The sequence below is a fragment of the Staurois parvus genome, unplaced genomic scaffold (genome assembly GCF_062004578.1).
Source record: "Staurois parvus isolate SC_StPar_1 unplaced genomic scaffold, SC_StPar_1.0 ptg000006l, whole genome shotgun sequence".
In the NCBI taxonomy this organism is placed as follows: Eukaryota; Metazoa; Chordata; class Amphibia; order Anura; family Ranidae; genus Staurois; species Staurois parvus.
Window position 1 is genome coordinate 13487293 of NW_028317802.1, and position 27877 is coordinate 13515169.

Genomic DNA, 27877 nt, shown 5'->3' on the forward strand with positions numbered 1-27877 from the left:
CTGCTAAAAGTACAGGCAGACTTTGCCGAATTGAGGGGCCAATGGCCATATATTGTAAAATCTTGGATAAGAAGCTTCTTCCCTCAGCCAGAACACTGAAAATGGTCATGGATGGGTCCTCCAGCATGACAATGACCCAAAACATACCGCCAAGGAAACAAAGGAGTTGCCCAAGCAGAAGCACATTAAGGTGATGGAGTGGCCTAGCCAGTCTCCAGACCTTAATCCTGTAGAAAATTTATGGAGGGAGCTGAAACTTCGAGTTGCCAAGCAACAGCCAAGAAACCTTAAGGATTTACGGAAGATCTGTAAAGAAGAGTGAGCCAAAATCCCTCCTGAGATGTGTGCAAACCTGGTAACCAACTACAATAAACGTCTTACTCTGTGCTTGCCAGCGAGGGTTTCTCCACCAAGTACGAAGTCATGTTTTGCTTGGGGACTAAATACTTATTTTACTCACTGAATTGCAACTCAATTTATATCATTTGTATAATGTGTTTTTTTTCTGAATTTTTGGTTGATATCCTGTCTCTATCATTTAAAATATACTTATGATAAAAAGTATAGACCCTTAATTTCTTTGTAAGTGGGCAAACTTACAAAATCCACAGGGGATCAAATAATTATTTTCCCTACTGTATAACAGTTCCCATACATGTATTCCAATTTTATAATTAACTGTTTGCTTGGGACTTCAGTTCTAAGTTTTCTCTCTGCAGTTGTATACCCAACACTTTGTAATAAACTGTAAGCAATTGTAATACTATAAAATAAAACAGTAATCATCTATGTTCTGCAGGTACTCCTGGCAGAGTTGGAAATCCAGGAAAACAAGGTGGTAAGGGTAAGCAGGGATCCATTGGACGAGCTGGCCTAAGAGGTCCAAAAGGTTTTCGAGGTGATCTTGGGACACCAGGTGAAACAGGAAATAAGGGACCAAAAGGAAAGAAAGGAGATACAGGGATGCCTGGACCATGTACTTGCGGCTCAAAAAAAGCAAAGTCAGCATTTTCTGTTGCCGTCACAAAAAGCTACCCCAGAGAACGGCTACCTATTAAGTTTGATAAAGTTCTTATGAATGAAGGAGGACACTACAATGCCACAAGTGGGAAATATATATGTAGCATACCTGGTATTTATTTCTTCACATACGACATCACCCTAGCAAACAAGCATTTGGCTATAGGACTAGTTCACAATGGTCAATACAAAATCAAGACTTTTGATGCCAACACTGGGAACCATGACATAGCATCAGGGTCTACCATTCTTCCTTTGAAAGCTAGAGATGAAGTGTGGCTACAGATTTTTTACTCTGAACAGAATGGGCTTTTTTATGATCCATACTGGACAGACAGTTTGTTTACAGGTTTCCTCATCTATCCAGAGCAAGAATATGTTGATGAGATAAAAGTTAATAAGAACATGATCAAGGAAACAACAGGTGTGAGTTGAACAGCACAGAATAGGCATTCTTGCCATTGCAAATGCTTATTTGATTTTCTGTAAAGAAACCAGGAGCTGTAAAATTTTGTTAGTAGAAACATGTAGCAGATAAGCTGTTTTTCAGCGTCCAGTATGCTCAAGTTAAACAACAGTTAGTACTATGTGAGAGGGCATCTTTATCTATAAGGGACAACAAAAGTAAATTTTTTTATTTACAAGTTAACAATAAGTAATTTAGAATGCCTTTAAAATAAATGGTAAATGTGAATCTTACTATCATATTGTCAACTTCTTTTTGTATGCTTGTGCATATTTAAAATGTATGTAAACCCTAGCAATTAACTTATTAAGCTGATAACTTTCTATGATTTCTGCCTGTGCTGTACTTTTAATTGGTATTGTTCCCAGCTCTCTATGAACTACAGATCACCCCACCTGCCATGTTATGAAGAGGAAAGGGGGAGGTGTTTTGTAGTTCTGTGCTAAGATGACAACACTGCTCCTCAATAGGTACAGTATGCTGTCACCCTAGGACTCAAAGGCGGAGATTTACTAAAAGTGGTGCAGCTGTGCATATTATCCAATCACCTTCTAGGTCTTATTGTCAAAGCTTAATTGAATAACCTGACTGATGAAGTTAGAAGCGGATTAGTTACTATGCGCAGCGGCACCACATTCTGTGCACCAGTTTTAGTAAATCTCCACCAAAGTGGTACTGACAGGATTATCAGGTAAACAATAAAAGGTAAAAACTAAAAATAAAGCAGATGCCACATGTATTGATTTGTAGCTACAATATATTATTTGTTCTTGGGTTTAGGCACACACTAACAATATCTTAGAAAACCAAGGTGAGCTGCCAAACTGACAATTGCACTTTTGTGAAAAGCACACTTCTTGCGATTTATCTACCTCACAAAACAAAAACAAAAAAAACACAAAAGTTGATGGAGAGTGTGATGAGGCTGAAGTGTTATGGGTGGAACTGCACATGGGAGTGCGTACTACAAAGGTATAATCATTGGAATTGTTATATATTACTTGGCAAAGATTTTTACCTCTTTTTACATATTGGCACCACATTGGCCTTACGCCAATCCAGTGGTACTATGCCAGTCATTAAAGAGTCCCTAAAAATTAGAAACAATGGCTTTGAAATGACAGATCTCAATTCTTTAAGGACCTGTGGGTGTATGCCACCCGGTCCAGGTGCTTTATTCACCTTTATTCTGTCTAAATATTTTTGGATCATATCAATTGTGAGCCAATGTGGATCATCTGGAGCTGTGTCAATACCATACCCATTATAGATTAAAATTATAGACCTGTTAGTTTAACTTCTACAGTTGGGAAGATACTGGAGAGTTTAATAAAAGACCCAATAGATGAGTTCTTGCTGGAAAAAAATATTTTAAGCAACAGACAGCATGGATTCATGAAAGACAGAAGTTATCAAACAAATCTGATTTCTTTTTATGAGGTGAGCAAAACCTCGGACAGAGGGGTGGCGGTGGACGTGGTATACTTGGATTTTGCTAAAGCGTTTGACACAGTTCCCCACACATGGCTAATGTGTAAGGTAAAGTCTAGAGGCTTGGAAAAATCTGTATGTAAATGGATAGAAAACTGGCTAAAAGATCGTATTTAAAGAGTAGTGGTTAATGATTCATACTCTGAATGGTCTAGGGTCATCAGTGGTGTACCCCAGGGTTCAGTGTTGGGACCCTTACTTTTTAATACATTTATAAACGATAAAGGGTCTGAGATTAAAAATCCCATTTCAGTCTTTGCAGATGACACCAAGCTGTGCAGTGGAATAATGTCCTTACAGGATGTCTTCAATTTACAAGCTGACCTCAATGCACTGTTTAATTGGGCAACTATGTGGCAAACGAGGTTTAATGTTGATAAATGTAAGATTTTGCACTTGGAGGCTACAAATATGCATGCATCATAAATACTAGAAGGAGTACAACTGGGGGAATCAAAGGTGGAGAAGGATCTGGGAGTTCTGGTAGATCATAAGCTTAATAATGGCATGCAATGCCAAGCTGCGGTTTCTAAAGCGAGCAAAATCCTTTCTTGTATTAAAAGATGTATAGACTCCAGAGATATATATCATTTTACTCCTGTACAAATCATTAGTAAAACCTTATCTGGAATATGCAGTTCAGTTTTGGGCACCAATTCACAAAATGAACATTGGGGAACTGAAGAAAGTACAGAGGAGGGCAACCAAATTGATAAGAGGCATGGAGGAGCTCAGCTATGAGGAAAGATTAGAGGAACTGAATTTATTCTCTCTTGAGAAGAGGAGATTAAAGGGGGATATGATCAACATGTATAAATACATCAGTGGTTCATAAAGTGAACTCGGTATAGAGCTATTCACCCTGAGGTCATCACAGAGGACAAGGGGCACTCTTTACATCTGGAGGAAAAGAAATGTAATCTCCAAACACGGAAAGGTTTCTTCAAAGTGAGAAGTCCCTCAAGAGTTGGTTCTGGCCAGCTTAGTGGATTGCTTTAAAAAAAGGCCTGGATTCTTTCTTAGATACACAGAATATAACTGGATACTAACATTTATAGGTAAAGTTGATCTAGGGAATATTCGATTGCCTCTTGGGGGATCAGGAAGGATTTTGCAAATTGGATCATGCTTTGCTGGGGTTTTTTTGCCTTCCTCTGGATCAACTGTGGGTATAGGATTGTAACTTTTTTTTTGTTTTTTAACGGTTGAACTGGATGGACTTTTGTCTTTTTTCAGCCAGACTAACTATGTAACAAAATCTGCCCTATTTTCAGCTCTACTATGTATCCCTTAGCAAAACCTCAGTCAACTATGGAAGCCTATTAGCTTTGAGCAGAAGAATGGGTAGGTTAATATCTAAGTTTCTACTGACTGAACCTTCTTGAAAGTTCTCAACTGCATGGTGTGACCATTAACTCCATGGTACTCCTGCATGTAGACAAAAAGGCACTTCTGTGGCTCATGTCACACAAAACTGACCATACAACATGTGTGAAAAGAAGTGATGTGAGAATACGTTACATCTGAACATTGGTGGACAGCTATGGTTCCAATCAGCCTGTCTTTGTCTTGTACTAACATCCAGGGACATAGCTGTTTGCGACCACCAGGGATTTCAGCCACAGGAATTTAAAGACAACCCTAATCTCAAGCGTGAATAAGGCTTTACAGAATTTCTTTAACTTACCACAGGTGGCCAACACTGTGGTCAGCTACAAGGAGGTTACAAAACAAGTTATCACAGAACAAGTGATCATGAACAAATTTGCCGGTGATTTCACTGGACTGTCCTCCAGGTACTTTTACCCTCCCACCCCTCCACTTTTAAGTTAAGAGGGCTTTGTTTACATTTATTATACACACATCACTGTGCTTTATGAATCAGCCACTTATTTTTTAACAAGGATTTGTATCTTGTATCTATCTGGGTCCAGAGTCATTATTAAACCAATAAAAAAATCTTGACTTTGTTGGTTACTTTTTAGTTTCAGTAACCATGTAAGAGTGTTTTCTTTTTCATAAATGTCATAGTACATCTGATATTTAACCTTAGTGGCCCAAAACAAGAGTTTAGAAAGTTAAGGCTTACTTTAAAGTGTATAAAAACCCAAGAACAAAAATGTAATATATTGCAGCTTAGAAGTCCTTTCTAGTGGTGACTACATTCCTTTTTCTTCAGGTTATTTTCTCCCACTTTCATCAGATTATCCTGCCAGTAACACACTAGCTGCCCTTGGGTGACAACGCTCTCCCACCTCACTGTATCTATGAAGCAGCAGCTTCATAGATAGGGAGAGGCATTCGGTTGTCCACAGAGGAAACCTGGGCATGACTTATAATAGTGCTTGAGATAATGTTGCAGAGAATACATGACAGCACTAGATTTCCGATAATATCAACATGTATTTTTTTTGCACTTACTGAAAAAACACTTTCAATGGTATATTAAACAGACCACATAAGAGAAGATTGTTATTAGGAGTTACATATACTTTAAAGGTTAGGCTAGTGTTAAGGTCAGGGATTAGAGGGTTTACTTTGGGTTTTTAGGGGTGAGGCTAAAGCCCATCTCTGGGGAAAGTAAAAATTCCCCTTTGCGGTGAGGCTGCCCCTACACTGCAAGATTTACAGAAATGCTCATTTAGGTCTCCCTGGTACAGGGAAAAGCAGTTTCACTTACCCGATCCTCTGCTTCCCTTTCAGTTGGTGCTCACCTCTACCTCCCTATGCTCCAGTCGTAGACTGTTTCTCAGCATGCCTATATCCAATGCACTGTTATAGGCTTTGTATTGTACTTGATGATGTCAGAGGACCTGTGTCAGCCGAAGCATAGGAAATAAAAGGCTGTGGGGACTGGTCTAGCAGCATAGGGGGAGCATGCAGGAGCCGAGCATCAAGTAAGTAAAACTGCCTTTTCCGGTCTTCTACACCTAAACAAGCTACGAGGGCAGCACCACTGAAAGGCAAATATTTACTTCTTAAATATAAATGAGTACTACAAGCTTTCATTTATTTTTGTACATTTTTATTTTCTTGTGACTTTTCTTACCTTTGTTTTGAGAAAGTGTGACTGAAACTATTATGATGCCATTTGTAGACAATTTAGAAATCTGATGAAGAAATATTCGAACTATAGGATATTATGAAAGCAATTCTGCTTGTGACCAGCATAACAATTTGTATGAACTGGAAATATTTTTAACTTTATGTACAGTATATAAACAAACTAGTTTAATATGGTTCAAATTATAACAAAATTTATTAAAAAAATACCAGAGGATTATAATGTCTATTCATTCAATAAATTTGTCAGTTATTTCAGTGTATTAATCATTTAATGAAAGGTTCGGTGCTAAGCAATTAAAAAAAAAAAAAAAAAAAAGGATTAAAAGTCACTGAATTATTAATCTTGCATAAAAATGCATAACTGCAAGTTCTATCAGTTTCCTCTTCATAGCCATTCATGGCTCAGACAACAGATGCTTTGCAAATTTATATAGGGCAGCAGCAGTCTAGTCAATGTTAAAGAACACTGTGAAGGAAGCCATTGTGGAAGATGAGCTATAGAAAGCTTCAATTATTCATGAGTCCTGTTTAAATGGTAACCTGAATAGTCGGTAACATTGACTCAGTCCTCAAATGGCTGCCATCACTATATGTGAACAATGCCACTGAACAAAAGTATTCCCTTAGTCCAGAAAAAAATCCTCACCAGAAAAATGCCATAAAAACAAAGTTTATATTAACTGAAAAAGTCATTTGATACTGTTGGCAGGATGCATAGCAATATGACCATGTACTAATATGGTCTCCTATGTGTCTTGTTGGATACTGTCGGTGCCCTCTGTTACAGCCTCATCTTTTGCAGACAGCGCCTCATGAGGTAAGTTTCTTGCTTCAGCAATTAAACGTTTCACTCCCACCATCCACTGGCTGACTTCGTTTACATGATCAACCATCAGGGACCTGTGGATTTCATCGGCAGAATCCCAGTTGTTAATTTTCAACTCTGAAAAAATAAACAGTCACCGGGTAGTTTAATCTTCTCTTTCTCACTGCTACCACTTGAAACGAACAGCAAAATAGAAGGAAATGTATCACCACACCCATTACTGTCTCTTGTTGTTCAGAAAGATCATCAATACAGCAATGTATGACATACAGTGCCTTGAAAAAGTATTCATACCCACCTTCCACATTTTGTCATGTTACAGCCAAAAACGTAAATGTACACTGCTCAAAAAAATTAAAGGAACACGTTTTTAATCAGAGTATAGCATCAAGTCAATTAAACTCCTGGGATATTGATCTGGTCAGTTAAGTAACATATAGGGTTGTTAATCAGTTTCAGCTGCTTTGGTATTAATAAAATTAGCAACAGGTGCACTAGGTGGGCAACAATGAGACGACCCCCAAAACAGGAATGGTTTTACAGGTGGATGCCACTGATATCTTTTTTCCTACTCATCTTTTCTGACTGTTTTTCACTAGTTTTTCATTTGGCTAGAGTCAGTGTCACTACTGGTAGCATGAGGCGATACCTGGACTCTACAGAGGTTGCACAGACAGTCCAACTCCTCCAGGTTGGCACACCAATATGTGCCATTGCCAGAAGGTTTGCTGTGTCTCCCAGCACAGTTTCAGGGGCATGGAAGAGATTCCAGGTGAAAGGTAGTTACTCTAGGACAGTTGGACAAGGCCGTAGAAGGACTTTAACCCAACAGCAGGACCGGTATCTGCTTCTTTGTGCAAAAAGGAACAAGATAAGCACTGCCAGACCCCTACAAAATTACTTCCAGCAGGCTACTGGTGTGAATGTCTCTGACCAAACAATCAGAAACAGACTTCATGAGGGTGGCCTGAGGGCCAGACATCCTCTAATGGGCCCTGTGCTCATTGCCCGGCACCATAGAGCTCGATTTGCATTTGCCATTGAACACCAGAATTGGCAGGTCCACCACTGGAGCCCTGTGCTTTTCACAGATGAGAGCAGGTTCCCCCTGAGCATGTGACAGACATAAAAGGGTCTGGAGAAGACATGGAGCACACGTAACATCATGTAGAATGACCGTTTTGGTGGAGGGTCAGTGATGGTCTTTGGAGGCATATCCATGGAAGGACACACAGAACTCTACAAGCTAGACAATGACACCCTGACTGCCACTAGATATCGGGATGAAATCCTTGGACCTATTGTGAGTTCCTCCTGGTGCACAACAATGCCTGACCTCATGTGGCAAGAGTATGCAGGCAGTTCCTGGAGGATGAAGGAATTGATTACACTGAATGGTTCCAAGCTCGCCTGACCTAAAGCCAATAGAACACCTCTGGGATGATATGTTTCGGTCCATCCGACGCCGCCAGGTTGCACCTCAGACTGCCCATGAGCTCAGTGATGCCCTAGTCTAGCTATGGGAGGAAAATACCCCAGGACACCATCTGTCTCATTAGGAGCATGCCCCGATGTTGTCAGGCATGAATACAAGCATGTGGGGGCATGCAAACTACTGAGTACCATATTGAGTTGCTGCAATTAAATTTCAGCAAAATGGACTAGCCGGCTGCATCATTTTTTCACTTTGATTTTCGGGGTGTCTTTGAATTCAGTCCTCTGTAGGATGATAATTTTCATTTCCATCAAATGATGAGGCATCCTTACGTTCCTAAAACATTACCCAGTCCATATCAGTATAGATATCCAGCATATTTTTCCCCGTTGAGATCTGATGGGTTTTCAAAAAGTGTTTATTTAGTTTTTTTGAGCAGTGTATTTTATTGGAATTTTATGTGATAGACCAACACAAAGTGACACATAATTGTGAAGTGGAAGGAAAATGATAGTTTTCAAAATTGTTTACAAATAAATATCTGAAAAGTGTGGCGTGCATTTGTATTCAGTCCTCCTGAGTCAATACTTTGTAGAACCACCTTTCGCTGGAATTACAGCTGCAAGTCTTTTTGGGGATGTCTCTACCGGCTTTGCACATCTAAAGAGTGAAATTCTTACCCATTCTTCTTTGCGAAATAGCTCAAGGTCAGTCAGACTAGATGGAGAGTGTCTGTGAATAGCAATTTTTAAGTCTTTCTACAGATTCTCAATTGGATTTAGGTCTGGACTTTGAGGCCATTGTAACAAATAAATATGCTTTGATCTAAACCATTCCATTGTAGCTCTGGCTGTATGTTTAGCATCGTGTCCTGCTGGAAGGTGAACCTCCACCCCAGTCTCAAGTCTTTTGCAGACTAACAGGTTTTCTTCTAAGACTGCCCTATATTTGGCTCCATCCATCTTCCCATCAACTCTGACCAGCTTCCCTGTCCCTGCTGAAGAAAAGCATCCCCACAACATGATGCTGCCACCAACATGTTTCACGGTGGGGATGGTGTGTGCAGCATGATGTGAAGGGTTAGTTTTCCGCCACACATAGCGTTTTGCTTTTAGGCCAAAAATTTTAATTTTGGTCTCATCTGACCAGAGCATCTTCTTCCACATGTTTGCTGTGTCCCCCACATGGCTTCTCGCAAACTGTAAATGGGATATCTTATGGCTTTCTTTCAACAATGGCTTTCTTGTTGCCACTCTTCCATAAAGGCCAGATTTGTGGAGTGCGCTACTAATAGTTGTCCTGTGGACAGATTCTCCCACCTGAGCTGTAGATCTCTGCAGCTCCTCCAGAGTTACCATGGGCCTCTTGGCTGCTTCTCTGATTAATGCTCTCCTTGCCCGGCCTGTCAGTTTAGGTGTACAGCCATGTCTTGGTAGGTTTGCAGTTGTGCCATACTCTTTCCATTTTCAGATGATGGATTGAACAGTGCTCCGTGAGATGTTCAAAGCTTGGGATATTTTTTGTTTTATAACCTAACCCTGCTTTAAACTTATCCACAACATTATCCCTGGCCTGTCTGGTGTGTTCCTTGACCTTCATGATGCTGTTTGTTTACTAATGTTCCCTAACAAACCTCTGAGGGCTTCACAGAACAGCTGTATTTATACTTAGAGTAAGTTACACACAGGTGGACTCTAATAATTAGGTGACTTCTGAAGGCAATTGGATCCACTAGATTTTAGTTAGGGGTATCAGAGTAAAGGGGGCTAAATACAAATGCACGTCACACTTTTCAGATATTTATTAGTAAACAATTTTGAAACCATTTATCATTTTCCTTTCACTTCTCAATTATGTTCCACTTTGTGTTGGTCTATCACATAAAATGCCAATAAAATACATTTACGTTTTTGGTTGGAACATGACAAAATGTGGAAAATTTCAAGGGTTGTGAATACCTTTTCAAGGCACTGTATATGCAATTATATTGTTGATTAAAAAAAAAAAAACAATTTACTTCATATTAGAGAACACAGAAGACACATGAATCCTGAAAAATAGAGGAACTCTAAGTCACATCAGGGACCGTGGGGGTACATGCCAACCAGGGTCCCCGAATACAATCAAAAGGTTGTGGGTGACCTCTATTTTTATGAATATTCTACATAAAGGGTAGGATTTGGGTAATCAGTGTTTTCTGGATTTACATGGTTGAGGGAGTAGTGTCCTTGCAGGTTGGGAGGTTTTGGTATAAAACAAAGGTGTTCACAGAAGACACTTAGCATGATGACATCTGTAACTCATCAATACAGGTTTGCCCTAGGCAGAGGATACAAATCTATATAAACTGCATCTTTAATTTTTCTATAAAAGGTAGAAAGTGCGAGCAGGGTACCTACCCTTTACCAGTATTCCCATTCTTCTCTGCACAGGACTTGATAGCTTTCCACTGTTCCACATTTCTTCCAACATGGCAAGTCTCTTGCTTATATCAAGAAACACTTGTTTCTGGAAAATAAAACAATTCACATATGAATTTTAAAACAGAAGATGAACGATTTTAACAAATGGCCAACACATTTGCACTGGTCATTGGATCAATGACAGTTTGAAGAGCATGTTGAACTGTTAAATAAGAAAGCCTTATGCTGCCTGCATGCTTATTGACCACCTTAAACACGCTGAAAAATTAAGATGGTCCTGTCTCTGGTAAAAGAAAGAAGTACATATCTCTTCTAAGTGGCCCACTGCAATAAAAGGAGTGTTTGTTGAGTTCTGTTTGTGCATATACTTTGTCACCTGCTGGGTGAAAGTGGTAAATAGTAATATTCACACATTTTAACAATACTTGACTCAAAAGGATATTAACCACTTCACCCTCTTTCTGTCCAGGCCAATTTTCTGCTTTCAGTGCTATCACACTTTGAATGACAATTGTGTGGTCATGTAACACTGGACTGGATGAATTTTTAAAAATTTTTTGAGACAGATAAAATTTTATTTTGGTGGTATTTATTCACCACTGGGATTTTACATTTTTTGCTATATAAATGAAAAGTCCAAAAAGATTGAAAAAAAAGTGTTTTTCTTATAAAATTTTGCAAATAAATAATCTTTCTTCATAAATCGTGACCAAAATGTATTCAGTCATCTTTTTAGTGAAAAAAACAAAAACAACAAATTACTTTAAAACCAAAAATTATAATACTTTTTCTTAATTTTGTTTTACATTTTTATTTTATTTTTTTATATTATTTGTTTTTTTTTTTTGCAACATACGGTCACCCTACTACTTGTGGGGGGTGATTTTTTTTTTAATACTTATTGCACCCATAAAGGCTGTAAAAGCAATCATTTATCCTACTCTCTGGCTGCATTCTTGCAGCCAGTGAGAAATACTGTGCGAGCTGTGATTGATCACAGCTTGTCACATGGTACCTGGCTGTTGTGAATAGCGTTGTACCATGTGACCTTTGTTATCATTCACAGATTTCACTGGTAGTAAGCAATGATGTCAGGAAGTGACATCTTGCTTTCTACTATTCATGTGAACACTGATTAGCCAATCAGTGATCACATGAATCGGGACCTCACACATAGGTCCCGTACAGCGATCGGTGTTCCGCTGTGTCCGGAGGAGCGTGCACAGACTATGAATGCGGGCGCCATTTATAAATGGCAACCCGCTGCTGCACTGCTCCAGTCCGGCCATCTATGTACATGGGCCGGACTAGAAGTGGTTAACAGTTAACAAAAATATTATTTTTAGTATGTTAATATTTGTAGTATAGCATGATTTTAAGTCAAGCCAGTTCTTAAAAGAAAACTTGTCCCTAGAGAGATGCAGGCTGCGACTGTTGTCCTGAAAAGGCTAGTTAGCTATCTCTACGCTAACTGGAAACAAGTATGGTAAAAATCAGGTCAGAACTCTTACTATTGGGAGGTATACCTCCCAAAATCTATAATAATATTTGGGTAATAGTAAGCTGTTTTGTCATTACAGAACCCAGAATAGCTGAAATGTGAGCTACAGAAGTTACATTCCCCATGTCTCCGATTCTCAGGAAGACCTCAGTGACCCTGCAACCTGAGTCTTGAATTTTATGTTTTTAGTGATTTTAGAACCCTAAAAAAAAAGTGTTTCTTATTCCATGCAGGCTGGTTGCTTGATCTGGACATCATGCAGATCAAAAACATTTCAAGCACTAGAAAACAGAGGTGACAATATGGGCAAAATTTACACACTACAATCATCTACCCCGTCATTTAGAAAATTAAGAATAATACATTTGTTACAAATAATCAGCAACATTCGTCTAAACAAATAGAAATTTGTGATGGTCCAGTTTAATTCAACAGGAAACACCTTAATTAAGTCCTTGCAGTCCTCCAAAATGTCATGGAGTGGGGTTAGAACATCCTTAATGTCTACAGGAGCCTCAGATTCTGTTTGACTGGAACACGACTTTAAGTTGCCTGTTCTGAGGGGTGAGCAGACTTGTCCTAAAGGAGGAGGGCCAGTGTTGGTTTTTGGATCGGTTGGTGGCATCTTTGGAGGGGTGGAAGAAGAAAGTGGTTGCCCGGAAGATGCTAAAATAAAACAGAAACATGTTCTAACCACAAATTAATTTAATTAAATCCATATGTAACTTAATGACCAAACTGTTACACACAAAAACTGTATCTATGCATACACAAAATATCATACATTGGACAGCATCCTCTCCCAAACACTAAAGCAATATGCTATCAAAGGTTAGCTAGCAATAATGATAAAAAGATAGCCAGACTTACATCCTTAGGCTCTGAACTAAAAGCCACCTCCCCTTAACAACTAATATGCCACTTGCTTCCTATTCACCCCAGTGTTGCAGACAGTCTAACTATATAGAGGTCTCATGCTTGGAAAGAAAGGGGCCTATTCCACTTTGACCACCTGGTGGATGGATGAGTATTAAGGTCCTTCCAAGATCTGCAAAATACTTATGATCTCCCCAAACAGGCTCTTTTTGGATACTTACAAATACAGTGAAGGAAATAAATATTTGATCCCCTGCTGATTTTGAATGTTTTCCCACTCACAAAGAAATGATCAGTCTAAAAATTGAATGATAGGTGTATTGTAACACTGAGAGACAGAATAGCAACAAAAAAATCAGAAGAAATGCATGTCTAACAATTTATGCACTGATTTACATGTTCATGAGGGAAATAAGTATTTGATCCCCTATCATTCTGCAGGATTTCTGACTACCAGGTGTCTTTCATACAGGTAACAAGCTGAGATTAGAAGCAGTCTCTAAAGGGAGTGCTGCTAATCTCATTTTGTTACCTGTATAAAAGACACCTGTCCACAGGAGCAATCAATCAGATAAGGTAAGCCTCTTATACCCCTCTGCTGATGACATGTGTTGGAGATGCCAAAAGGATCTTTGAACCATTCAACACATTCTGGTATTCCCCGCTTATTAAACCTTACTGGCAAGCTGGTCATACCCTCTTTGACACCTGGATCCCATTTACACCTAAAACTTACCTTTTAGGTTGACCTCCTCCTGCTTTATCCAAAACATCCAATCAACTGTAGGTGCATATTTTTAAGGAAGCATGATGCCTAGTTGCCCTTAACTGAAAAGGGCATCCACCTCCCGCTTTGGTGGAGCTTCAGAATAGGATCAGGGGTTAAAAGGATGGAATACCTTACAGTTACTATCAATAATTCTGTTGATAAACATAACAAGGCTTGGAATTCATGGCATACTATGGAATATCCCCCTGAATAATCCTAGCAACCTCACTATATATTTATTTTGAAGCTGTCTGAGTTGTGTGTGGACAGGGTTCAGGCTCAGAATAACAAATGAGGACACTGGTTTACCTCTACCATTTCCTTACCATGTACTCTCTCTTTTCTATAACTATGTTGCCCTTTCTTTGCTTTCTTGTCCCTACTACTAATCCCCCTTTTTCTACCTAACTACTGCATTCAGTTCTGCCAATTCACATCAGCGTTTCTACCTGTTTCAATTGTATTGCACGCTCTTGTTACATGATGGAACATACAGAATGACGGGTCTGGCTGGTGCATCTACCCTTAGCCTTGTGCTTCTATAAGCTAACTACCGATTTTTTTGCTTACACAACATACACTTTTAATGTCAACTGTACATACATTTGTGCAGTCCATAACCTGAATAACTCATGGTATTTGCACTGTCCATATGAACAATGCTCTAATTGTGGTCTCATATTGGGCATTTATTTTGTAACTGTTTTTTGCTACTTTGAAAAACATTTTCAATAAAAAAATTTATCTAAAAAAAAACAAAAAAAAAAAACAGACACATGTTGGCCTTCCAAATGTCTTGTGCCAAACATGTTTGAAATGCCCAAGTTTGTATGTATTGTATGAGTGTTGGAGCAGCACGAGTGGCAAAATGCAAAGTGCTGGAAGCTGTGGAGAGGACCATCTACAACCCCCATCACCCCCCCCCCAATATACATGTCCAGCAGATGCCTGTTTTCAGAGGAGCTGTAAAAAGTAAGCAAAATTTCTCCTTTTTCCTGTCTCTATGGTCATGTGACGGGGTGGGGGGTGCTGAATAAAGATTTATTGTAGGCACCTACAATTCAATCCATCGAACGGACAGGCTGGTTGTAAAAAAGTCGATCCCTCGATCGATTTCTGTACAACCAGCCTGTTAAAACATTTTCACTGGATCAGTGCCATCGCCTATAGTTGGTGGTATTGATGAGTGTATTCTGGTAGCAGGGAAGCTCCCTAGTGGCAGAATACAAAAGCTCTGCCGAGCATGAAATGTGACCTAATTTATTTATAGAAGGGCTCCAAAAATACTGTTGTCTTCTTGGTTTTAAAGTCAGGCAAGTAAAGTCAAAATTAACAAAAGTGAGAGTAAAAGCTTGCCATGCATGGTTTGTTCTTTTTTCCATTTAGCACAATTCCTCTATCCATACAAACAAGGTTGAGGGAGGCACCCCCCCCCGGCCGGGACATTGTATTCTGACAGGGGAGTCCCGCCGCTGTCACAATAGATTGATCAGTGGCTGCAACAGATAATTGACAAAGGTTTTTCCACATGTCCCTTTGACGAAAGTCAAATCAACTTCTATCTAGTAGAAAATGGCTACACACTGATCAAAAATTCGTCCAGTCCCTGCTGAGCTGCCAAATTTCGATCAGTGTACGGCCAGATTGGCTTTAAGCGCCTGTTTACACTTAGCAGACAATTGCCAGAGAGTATACCTCAGTGAATTAGCTCTATGGCAGCTGTCAGTTCTGACTGCAGTGTGGGGCAGTGTGGTGTGCATCACAGTTCCCTTTTTTTGGCACTGAATTTTAAGTGTACAAAAGTACACTTCACTAATGTCACTCTACAGCAGCGTGATGCATACTTTACTGCTTTATTGGTTTAGTAGCCTCAGACCTCCTCTTCTGGGGTTCCTTGCCGGCGCTCCTCCCCACTGACAAGCCACTTACTACGGAGATACTCACTGAGACTTGATCCCGAGCCACACTCCACTCTATTCATTGAAACACAGAGCCCTGCTCGCCCCTGCTCCATCCTCACAGGCTGTGATTGACAGCAGCAGGAGCCAATGGCTCCCACTGCTGCCTCGATGTCCGATGGCAACTGTGGTTGCCTCCATAGATACAGCGAAGGAGTGAGTGTAGCCATCCAGGGACATGATGTGTGTTAACAGGATTACCAGAAGAAAAGCCTGAAGAAAACAAATGCAGCCACAAAATGGACTGGAAATTTGCAATATATTATTATAATACATTAAATTATATAACATTTTTGGTTCTAGCTACACTTTAGAGTAGCCAGAGTACCCATATCAAATACATTCTGACTGTACAATCTATGACCGGATATAAATGTTTAGGGCAAAATTAAATTTTTACCTAAAACTTCACCCACGTGCTTGTAGGTATATCTAAGGGTTCATGCACACCAGCTTAAAAAATGCCAGTGCTCTCGGCAGAAAAAAAACCCACTAATTTTGAGTGTCTTTTGTTCTAGAGTTTAGACGCGTATAGCATTTTTTCTGCCAGAAAACTGCTCTCAAAAAGCAAAACAGAAGGGTTTTTTTTTTCCTGCCTCTGAATGCTGAACTTAAAATTTGCTTGTAAATGTCCTAATGTGCATAGACACATAAGATAACAGTTGCTTTTACAGGCAAAACGCTAAACTCCTCTAGCAGCAGCATTTTTTAAGCCAGTGTGCATGGACCCTAAGATTGTACATATGGACTTTAAGATGTGTGGCCAGTTTTAGGGCTTTAGAGCTTGTTTACTTATCTGTTCTAGCACTCAGCAACATGCAGGCAGCCTATATTAATAAATGGACTCACTCACACAGCCAAGTTTGACAGGCACAGAGACTGGTGCATGACTGTAAATATAAATGCTCTGTGCTTGGATCCATGTACCAGTCCCCGTGTACCTGTCAAACGCGAATGGGTAGGTCAGTCCATATAGCTGATGCATGTCCATTCACTAATATAGGCTGCTACATGCAGCTCAGCACTAGGACAGAAAAGTAGAGGGTACTTCACGCTGTATGGGGCTGAGTGCCCATGTGCATGAGCCTTTAGGCCCCTTTGCGATGGGGTGGACTCAATCAAGCGAATTTGCCTGCTCAATGGGGGATCTCTCTGCTGATCCCTGCCAAACTGTCAGATGACAGGTCTGGATTAACAGCCTGCTGTTCTTTATGGGGTGGTGGGATGGAAACAGACCGCCTGTTGTTTTACATCCGACAGTCATCTGATCTGTCGGACGGATGGGGAACGGATCCCCATCCGTCTGTTTTTAGTAGACAGGATCAGATTGGATGCTGATGTGATAGTTGTGCTGGTCCAATCAAACAAACGGACAGGCAGAACCGATCGGTTCGTCAGTGTGAAAGGGTAATAGTTAATAAAAAAATTAAAATATCTAAAAGCAATGTGTTTGTTTTTTGTGTTTTGACATGTCATCATTCTTTGTACTGTTTACTCCTGAAATCCTTTCTAAATGTAGTAAGGCAACAAAAAGTATTAACACATTAAAAAACGCACACATGCAAAAGATTTTAGTAACATAAACTGACAGCATATTACTGTAAGAGCATTGACGTTAAAACAGAAAAGATCTTCAGAAACCAACTGACATTAGGCTTGATGTACTAAAATGTATAATTTCCTCGCAAAGAAATTCAATTCACAAACATAAAATGCCACCAAAATGTGCAATTTTTATTTTTAAATGAAAGCCCTGTTTTCTCATACTTTATTATTTATTCTGTTGTAGTTATTTTATTACCACCTCTAACACCTCCTTTTTCCTTCTCTCTTCCATAGACAGCTAATGGAACTCTTAGTTGTCACCATCCTAAAGCTGGTGGTAACTTGTCTGGCAATCTTTGTGAACTACCTTTTACAGTTAATTTTTATTAAGGGCTCCATCATACCATATCCTTTGAGCTGCACTGATCAGCATAGATCAAAAAACATGCCCAACACAAGGGAAAATAGAAAACAATTGTCTGCATTTTTACACAATGCAACTCCCAACACCACAGCACATGGACTTTAATGACATGTCATTTTGTGACACTTCAGCAAAGTAAAAAAAGAAAAAAGTAAACTGCCTGCTGCATTGTGACAATGCATAGCACCATCCTTTCACAATGTACACCAGTATGTACATGTTTTAGTGTACAGGTTGATGTGAAGGAGCCTTTAATTTGTGGTCAGGAGTAAATACAATACAGAATTGAGAAGCCATACAGTCTAATACAGAAACATTTTTTAAACAGGTTCCCACTGGCATAAATCAGGGAGGTTTAAAAGATATTGTGCAGGTGTATCTACTACAGGACAATCTGGAAACTGTCTAGACAGGTCTATCTATGATCTTCATCATTAATAAGTAATCCCAATGTTGTCAAATTACAGCAGTGACATTTTTCCTTAGTCTGAATGTAACATACAGTAAAGCCGGCCATAGATCGGATCTCGGCTGGTTCAGCAGAGATCCATCTATGGACAGGCTGGTTGTATTGAAGTTGATCCATCGATTGACTTCAGTACAAAGCAGCCTGTCGGATTTTTCAGATGCGTACTGCTAGCGGTGTTTTGTTGGCTGGGAGGGCTCCCTGTGCTCCCCCAGCAGAACACAATAGCTCCATGGGAGGGATTCCCCCATCAATACAGTCGGTGTTTCAGGAAAGAAAATTACATTATCATTATTATACAGGATTTATATAGCACCAACAGTTTGCACACCGTTTTGCAAAATGAAGGCAGATGTAACAGTTACAATACAATTTGGTACTAGAGGAAACAGAGGGCCCTGCTCATTACAACTTACAATCTAAGAGCATCATCTATAGCTTGCTTTAATACATAAACTTGTAATCCTGTCTATAGAAACATTCACTGCCTACTGTGATTCACTCAGGAAGAGCACTAAGAATCCTCTCCTGTCTCCTACCTGTAGGAGGATCCTGTAACGGTACTGGTACTCTTTTATTCAACAGTGTGCGTTTTCCACCTCCAGACACCTGCAAGCCATAAGAGAATTGGGGAGGGTCATTCCAGCCCTTTTCTTTGTTCCCTGTTAGAAAAGAAAAATGTGTTAAATGTTTTAAACTTGGGAGTACTGTTCTTTATTTTGTTACACAGTGGAAAATACCAATAAAACAGAGAGAAGCCAACTTGAGCCTTTAGAACATGGATGTCAAACTCAATTTCATCGTGGGCCGCATCAGTAGTATGGTTGCCTTGAAAGGGCTGGTTGTATCTGGGGTGTGCTATGTTCAGGAGTGCGTTATCTACAGAGTTCAGGAGTGCACGACGTACAGAGTGCAGGGTTCAGGAGTGCACGACGTACAGAATGCAGGGTTCAGGAGTGCACGACGTACAGAATGCAGGGTTCAGGAGTGCACGACGTACAGAATGCAGGGTTCAGGAGTGCACGACGTACAGAATGCAGGGTTCAGGAGTGCACGACGTACAGAATGCAGGGTTCAGGAGTGCACGACGTACAGAATGCAGGGTTCAGGAGTGCACGACGTACAGAATGCAGGGTTCAGGAGTGCACGACGTACAGAATGCAGGGTTCAGGAGTGCACGACGTACAGAGTGCAGGAGTTCAGGGTTCAGGAGTGCCATATGCACAATGTGCAACATCTCATTTCCATGCCTCCTCCTGGGTTCCGATCTCTGTCCCATCCCCCCCCCAACAGTGCACACATCTGCCTCCACAGCCCCCCAACCCCCCCTCCAAAAGCAAACCTGACATCTGTACTCTCTCCTACCTGGCCCATCTCTAGCACCTCTCATGTGCAGCTCCCTCCCTGTGTATTGGGCTCCAGTTAGTACCACTTTGTATGGCGGATCAACTCCAGAACCAGTGCCATAGTACAATATGTTATATTTCAGCATAAAAATCATTGAGACAATTGCACTCACATGTAAGATGTATAATGTAAGCTGGTTTTTAAAACACTGCCTCTCTTCATGGCAACTATTGGGTGCAGCAAGTCCAAAAAAGACCGCCCTCAGGATGCAGCCCACTGGATGGAGAAGAACACCGCCGTCACAGCTGTCAGGTACCTCCACAGCTGATAGGCCATGCCGGACTGACAGTGCATGCGCTCAGCTACACAGAGCCGGCACCGCTGGGGAGAGAGTGGGAAGTGTTCATAACTGTTGCCTAGGAGAATGTGACAGAGGAAAGCAGATGGTGTGAGCAGGAGATGGTGGCCAACGGCAGCTAAGCGTGCCGCATGACAAGCCCTGTCAGGCAGGATTCAGCATGCGAGTCTTGTGTTTGCCACCTGTGCTTCAGAAAGCTGCCAACAACCTTTATTCCAGAATAGGCAAGCTATAAAATGCCAAGCAGCATTCCATTAAAGTAGAATTAAGCCCAAAAGCAAACATTTATTATATTGCAGCTTTCCAATTTCTAGATGTGGTGGCTGCATTAGTTTTCTTTTTGAGGTTTTCTTTCCTTGATTGTTACCCAGTGATTTAGCCAGTAAGTCTGTTATTTTTCAACAAAACCAGCTCTCCTGAAAATGTAGTAGTTAGAGTGTTGAAACATTTACCACTGACAGGGGTGCTCACAATGGCCAGCTTTTTTTTATTCATGCAAAACCTTTATCCCAAAAGAAACAAACCTGTTGCTACAACTGCTTGTGTAACTGCAGTGTGACTTCAATTTGTTAGTGTATCTAAATATGCTAGTACATCTAACACTCTGCTCCCCCACGACTGACAATGCTGCTGTCTCCTATGCCCCTGTGCTCACTCATGCAGAGTGGGGACACGCTAATACAGGAGGTGTGTTACTGGCCAGATCACCAGATGAAAACACAGGGGAAAAATGCCCAAACAAAAAAGAAAAAAAAAAAAGAAACCTAATGCAGCCACAACATCTAATGACTAGTAAGCTGTGGTATATTACATATTTGGTTTTGGATTTAATACTTCTTTAACCCCTTTACACCTAAGGGTTAAACAAATCTTAATGCCGAAGCACAATTTTGCAACTTTGACATGTGTTAGCAAAACTGTACATATCACAACTACTTTGTGCATCCAGGTGGATTATACCTTGTTTTTTTCATGACAAATTGGGCTTTCGTTTGGTGGTAAAATGGTAATGGATATCTCTTGATCTTTTCTTTTATTATCAAAGAAAAAAAACTACTTTTTGCTTAGCCGCCTCCCACCCGACATATAAGGAAATGACGGGCGCAAGGCGGTTCTCTTGTTTTGGGAGGACGTTACACGTACGCACCCCCTGTGGCACGCAGCGCGGTGATCGGTGGTGCGCTGTGTACTTGGGAGACAGCGGATCACCGATCAACGGAAAGAGCCGATGACCTTGGCTCGGTCATGTGATCAGCTGTGTCCAATCACAGCTGATCGCATGTAAATAAGGAAATGCTGGTTATCGGCATTTCTCTCCTGACGAGTTGTCACGCTGAGGAGAGCCGGTAATCGGCATTACTCAAAGGGAACTGATGATCAGTGCCACCTGTCAGTGCCTACCAGTACACATCAATGCCACATATCAGTGCCCATCTGAGCTGCCTTTTAGTGCCACCTATCAGTGCCAGTCAGTGTCACCTATCAGTGCCAGTCAGTGCTGGCTATCAGTGCCATATATGAGTGCTGCCTTTCAGTGTCCATCAGTTATGCCTGTCAATGCCGCCTATCAGTGCCTATCGCTGCAGCCTCATTAGCGCACATCAGTGAAAGAGAAAAACCACTAGGTAGGTTAATTTAGTTGTATATTTCTTGCTACCACCATAACCATCCACCAAAGAACAACCCAACATTTCTCCTGCTCCTGACGATCGCAGCAATTCCACATATGTATATGGCTTTCACAGCAATCATGTGACCCAGAATTGGGAGTTCTGGGTCCCAATCGTTAGAAAGGGACCTGAGAGTCTCACTGACACCCCGGTCTTTGTGCTGGGAGCGTGCCATGCGGCGTGCAAATTAGCGGACCCACGGAAAAAAGCCCAGTCCAGTGGGGCCGCTAATTTGTGTACGCTCGTTGCCAAGGGGTTGTTTTGTACGTGCAGTGCAACATATTCCCCTACCCAGTCCCCTCTTCATGATGTAGTGGATAGTATAAAAAGCTGTTAAAAAATGCAGTTAATGCATGTTTTTAAACTGCAGGAAACTTCATTGATTTTTACATGCTGTGTGAAACTCATCACAAGCACAAAGGGGTTTATTTACTAAACTGGAATGCGCAAAAATCAGACTCACTTCTGCATAGAAACCTATCAGTTTCCAGGTTTTATTGCCAAAGCTTAAATGAACGAGCTGAGGTTAGAAGCTGATTGGTTTCTATGTAGAAGTGAGCCTGATTTTGCACTCTCCAGCTTTAGTAAATAAACCCCCACAGGGATCTCAACTAATTTCTGCAATAATGGTATCTTTCGTACTCTGCATGCAATATCTGCAATTAAATTTGATCCCGTTCTCCGGGAGTATTTATAAAGGGACAGTCAGTTCAGATGATAAAAGAGGACTGAGCAAGAGATCAAGCAAAGCTTTGCTTTACCCATTTAATCTTTGGAAAGTTTTACCCCCCCCCCTTCATGACCAGGCCAGTTTTTGCTATGCAGCACTGAGCTACTTTAACCCCTTTGTGCCGGCGCCTCCCGGCCCTTTAAGGGTTTCAGAAGCAGGGAGGCAGGGGCAGGTTTTAGGGTCATGTGACCGCCGTGTCTTGCCATCACGGCGGTCACATGATCGGGAAAGGTCCCGATCGAAAGAGGAGATCGAGACCTTTCCGTGAGTACCGGATATGTATGCTGGGAGCGTGCAGGGCGCGCGATCTCAGCACATGTTCTTTTTTAATAGAATGCAAATGGGCGGCTGCTCTGCGTCTAGGCCGCACATTTGCGCTCGGCCGGCGTGAAGAGGTTAACTGACAATTCAAGGTCATGCGATGCTGTACACAAAATTACATTTCTGTAATTTTATTCACACAAATAGAGCTTTCTTTTTCTGGTATTTGATCACCACTAGGTTTTTTTTTCCTTTTTATACATATATTAGGCAGCAAGCAAACAAGTTGTCCATAAAGTTGATATATTGAAAGCAGACAACAAACTGTGAGGCCCGTGGGGCTGTATGGCTGCAGACCGATCAGGGAGCCAATGCTGACCCGTGTCCACATCCAAAAGCACCTACAATAGGCACATGAGTATCAGAAGTGGAACATGGGGCAATGGAAGATGATGGCCTGGTCTGACGAATCACATTTTCTTTTATATTATGTGGATGGTCAGGTGTATGTGAAGCTTACTTGTGGAAGAGATGGCACCAAGATGCACTATGGGAAGAAGGCAAGCCGGCAGGGGCAGTATGATGCTTTGGGCAATGTTCTGCTGGGAAACCTGTCACTCTGTTACTGTTACTTTGACATGTACCCTCCACATAAACATCATTGCTGACCAATTACACTCCTTTATAGAAACAGTATTCACTGATGAACGTATCCTTTCAGCAGGATAATGCACCCAGCCACACTTCAAAAATGGTTCAAGAATGGTTTGAGGAACACAACGATGAGTTTGAGATGTTTACTTGGCCTGCAAATTTTCCAGATCTCAATCCAATTGAGCATCTGTGGGATGTGCTGGAAAAACAGGTCCAATCTTTGAATGTATCACCTCGCAACTTAGAGGATTTAACGTTTCAGGCAATAATCACATAATCTTAAATCTGCTCCCACCCCCCTTCTAACTCCTATTCTAACTACCCTGAAGAAGGAGGATGCTTATACTTACCTATTTACAGAGAGTTCTAGTCTGCCCACAGCAGCTGCCGCCTTCAGGGGAGAGGAGCTGCAGCTGACGGCTTCATGGAAGAGGAGGGACAGCCGACAACAGATGCCCCATAGTACCAAACCGGAGAGCCCTGACAATAGCTTAGTCTAAGCATCTTTTTCTTTGTTCATCTACTGACCCAGCCAGTAACCTACCAGTAGACTCAATGCTCATTCATCATACTGTATCTGTGGAGGAGCAGCATTGTTGATCTAGTACAGGAAGTGTTTATTTCCCCATTCACACATGAATGCTTTGTAGCTTCAAAACGCTCAACATTCAAAATCCCAAGGTTTTCAATTGTGAATATTCACATCTGAGCATTGAGGAGAAGTTAAAATGAAGAGATCACGGGGAATGAAGAAGTGAGGATGAAGACAGCATGAAGACCGGTGGAGAAGCTAGAATAAAGAAAGCATAAAAATTGAAGAAGCGTGGATGAAGAGGGCATGAGGATTGGAGCAGAAGTGAGGGTGAAAGGAGCATGACGATTGGAGGACTGAAGGGACAGAGAAATTAGCTCATCAGCATATTGCTTCTTCTCACTCTCCACTCACAGGGTGGGGAAGAGACTTGTAAGTGAAAGTGAAACTGCAGCAAAAAAAAAGGTTAAAGCAGAACTGTGCTGTGTGGCAGAGCTGTGTAAATCTTATGACTCGATGGACACGGACATAGCACCTGTACCTACGGATCCATACACCCATCCATGAATACCTATCAATCTTGCCTGTACAGGTGAGTGCATACAGCCAATGCGTACCTATTCACTTTCTATGGACTGCCTGCACATAGCTCAGCAATAGTAAAAAAAAAAAAAATAAATAAAAAAAAAAGCGCCGTGCACTTTATAGGGCTAAGCTCCTGTGTGAATGAGCCCTAGAGCAAAAATGTATGGGGAAATGTTACACTGTCTAAATAGAAGTACTATTTTAACCACTTGCCCTCAGGAAGATTTACCCCCCCTTCAAGGTCAAGCCATTTTTTGCTATGCAGCAATTGCTACGGACAATTACGTGGTCATGCATCTCTATACCCAAATGAAATATATTATATATATATATATATTTTTTTTTTTACACACAAATAGATCTTTCTTTTACTGGTATTTGATCGCCACTGGGGGTTTTATTTTTTATTATATAGATGAATAAAAGATTTTTAAAAAAAAAAGTTTACTTTTGTCTATAAAACATATCCAAATAAAAATAAATTTAAAAAAAAATCAAATTTCTTTATAAATGTAGGCCAAAAATGTATTCTGCTATGTGTTTGGTAAACACAATCCCAATAAGTGTACATTAATTGGTTAGCGTGAAAGCTATAGCGTCTACAAATGACATTATATATATTGGAATTTTTATTTATTACTAGTAATGGCGGCAATCAGCGACATATAGCAGGTCTGTGATAGCGTGCCAACACTGAGTGGGAACTGACATCACCAGTGACACGAATACAGTGATCAGTTCTAATATTATGCACTAACACTGAACTAATGACACAGGGCAGGAACGCGTTAACTTCTGGGCGATCAAAGGGTTAACTGTGTGCCTAGGAAGTGTTTATGTGTGTGTACTGATTTTAGGGATCTTGTTCCCCCCAATAAACAAGACTGCTTGTGTCCTATATAGAACTCTGTCCATGAATCACTAAGCCAATCAGCGGGTCCCAGCGGTCAATCATTGGCTGGGACCTGCTGATCAGCTTGTGAAGTGCCAAATCACAGCACAGCCACGTTGGCGTGCCCCCCCCCAGTGATATATCACATACTAGGTAAACGTGATCCAGCGCAGGAGAGCCGCTGTCGCCGTATAACTAAATTATGTGATCGGCAAGCGGTTAACTTTATTGAAATGCCACAAAAGGACACTTTACTCAAGTCTATGTAATGCACTGAGGTGTGATCGCAGTGCGGCGCGTTGCGCTGTGTAATATTACAGCCTGCCTACATATTTACAAGGCACTGAAGCTCAACTTAATGCTTTGGTGTGAACACAACTGGCTTCCATGTGCCTGCGTTGGTCTATGCAGATCCACCCAGCTAACAATGTGAATGAGCCCCAAGACGTGCCACATATGCTGCTTAGGAGAAGAAGGAACATGTCCCCAGCACACCCGGGATCCTCAGTGAAAAGTCCAAACGTTTCTTAACACAGTAAGCAGATTTTACTGAATGAGCCCCAGTTGAAGTGGTATCGTTTAGTCATCATCAATAATAACAATCACCCCGCAGTAGTGTCCTGTATATACACACAACACCCTCCCCAGATCCTCTTACCCGGCTTCACATACAGCTCAGCCATGACTCCCCTCCCTCTCCAGGAACTCTCACTGTGCTTCGTGGCTGCTTTTTTTTTTTTTTTCCCTTCAAAGCTTTATTTGTACAAACGACCAAAACACAGTGCTTCTCTTTCCTTTGGTGTGTGGCTATGAGCTCCTGGTGCAGTTGATTTACTATCCAGGCATACAACAGTCTCATATACAAGGACACAGCACAATGATATATTACAGATTTATACAGATAGATAATAGAGGTGTTAGATAGATAATTGTCTTTCTCTGTTAATGTCATGTATTATATATATTTTGTATTCAAAGAGGTATAGACTCCAGAGAGAGATATCATATTACTCCTGTACAAATCATTAGTAATACCTCATCTGGAATATGCAGTTCAGTTTTGGGCACCAATTCACAAAAAGCACATTGGAGAAAGTACGGAGAAGGGCAACCAAACTGATAAGAGGCATGGAGGAGATCAGCTATGAGGAAAGATTAGAGGAACTGAATTTATTCTCTCTTGCGAAGAGGAGATTAAGGGGGGATATGATCAACATGTATAAATATATCAGTGGTTCACAAAGAGCTATTCACCCTGAGGTCATCACAGAGGACAAGGGGGCACTCTTTACGTCTGGAGGAAAAGAAATTTAATCTCCAAACACAGAAAGGTTTCTTCACAGTAAGAGCTGTGAAAATGTGGAATAGACTCCCTCAAGAGTTGGTTCTGGCCAGCTGAGTGGATTGCTTAAAAAAGACCTGGAGTGTTTCTTGGATACACAGAATATAACTGGATACTCACATTTACAGGTAAAGTTGATCCAGGGAATATTGCCTCTTGGGGGATCAGGAAGGAATTTTTTCCCTGCAGGAGCAAATTGGATCATGCTTTGCTGGTTTTTTTTTTTGCCTTCCTCTGGATCAACTGTGGGTATAGGATTATAACTTTTTTTTTATGGTTGAACTGCATTGACTTTTGTCTTTTTTCAGCTAGACTAACTATGTAACTATGTCATTGCTTGCTAGACGTCTACCAGCTTCCCCATGAAATCACTCTTTGTGTGCCCCATTATCCTAGACCTCTCTTTATTATTTATTTATTACAGGTACTTATTTAGCGTTATCAATTTACGCAGAGCTTTACCTACATATATGGTACATTCACATCGGTCCCTAACCCTCAAGGAGTGTACAATCATGTCTCTAACTCACATTCATACATACACATACTAGAGTCAATTTTTTTTATTTTATTTTTTTAGACAGGAGCCAATTAACCTACCAGCATGTCTTTGGAGTGTGGGAGGAAGCCAGAGTACCTGGAGGAAACCTACACAGGCACAGGGAGAACATGCAAACTCCAGGCAGGTGGTGCCGTGGTTGGGATTCAAACCAACAACCCTAGTGTTGCCAGGTGGAAGTGCTAACCATTTAGCCACTGTGCTGCCCATTTCAGTTTATTATACTTATCTTTTAATGTCCCATTATTTTCCTTCTTCATACTCTGATATCGTCATCTATAGACTAAATGGAATTCCAGTTTAAAATATATATTGTTTTAAAAAGACATGGAGGGAATTTATCAAAAGTAGAGCAGTCAAAATCTGGAGCAGCTGTGCGTGGCAACCAATCAGCTTCTGTTTCAATATTTTTATTAAAAAGTTTTGTTTTAAGAATACAACAAGCTCAAGATACGCCCACGCAGGGGCAGAGCAGAACAATAACACATAAAGAGATACATCCAGCTGACTTGCATTAGTCAAATAATGAAGGAGGGATGACAAAGGACCAAACCAAATATTAGCAGCAGTAATCCAACATATTACTGGAAAAAGAAGAGGAAAGAAAAAAGTTAGAAGAAAGGGAAAAGAAAATAAAACGAAAAAAAAAAAAGGGAATCAGAAAGAAAACATGGAGGGAAG

General features: G+C 40.8%; 2 protein-coding genes across 2 annotated transcripts in view; one reads left to right on the forward strand and one right to left on the reverse strand.

The window, feature by feature from the left end:
* The window catches only part of C1QTNF2 (C1q and TNF related 2), a 46429-nt gene extending 40172 nt beyond the window's left edge, over positions 1-6257 (forward strand). Inside the window, exon 3 of the mRNA XM_089662558.1 lies at positions 800-6257. Coding sequence (XP_089518684.1) covers positions 800-1455 — 656 coding nt within the window. The 3' untranslated portion in view covers positions 1456-6257. The remainder of the gene's footprint in view (positions 1-799) is intronic.
* Positions 5981-26055, reverse strand: SRA1 (steroid receptor RNA activator 1). Its single transcript, XM_089662641.1, has 5 exons — positions 25954-26055; positions 18806-18928; positions 12671-12894; positions 10704-10812; positions 5981-6986 (listed from the first exon to the last, which is right to left on the reverse strand). The coding sequence occupies exons 1-5, from the start codon at positions 25976-25978 to the stop codon at positions 6790-6792; spliced, it is 678 nt and encodes a 225-aa protein (XP_089518767.1). The 5' UTR covers positions 25979-26055; the 3' UTR covers positions 5981-6789.
* Positions 26056-27877: the final 1822 nt, after the last annotated feature.

Bases quoted from the DNA above. Each gene is read 5' to 3' on its own strand.
- SRA1 (XM_089662641.1), bottom strand. From the start codon at position 25,978: ATGGCTGAGCTGTATGTGAAGCCGG. The intron at 10,813-12,670 runs GTGTTTCCTGTT...TTTATTTTCCAG, and splicing joins ACTGCAAGGACTTAATTAAG to AAACAAGTGTTTCTTGATAT. The intron at 6,987-10,703 runs GTAGGTACCCTG...TTATTTTTTCAG, and splicing joins AATGGGAATACTGGTAAAGG to AGTTGAAAATTAACAACTGG.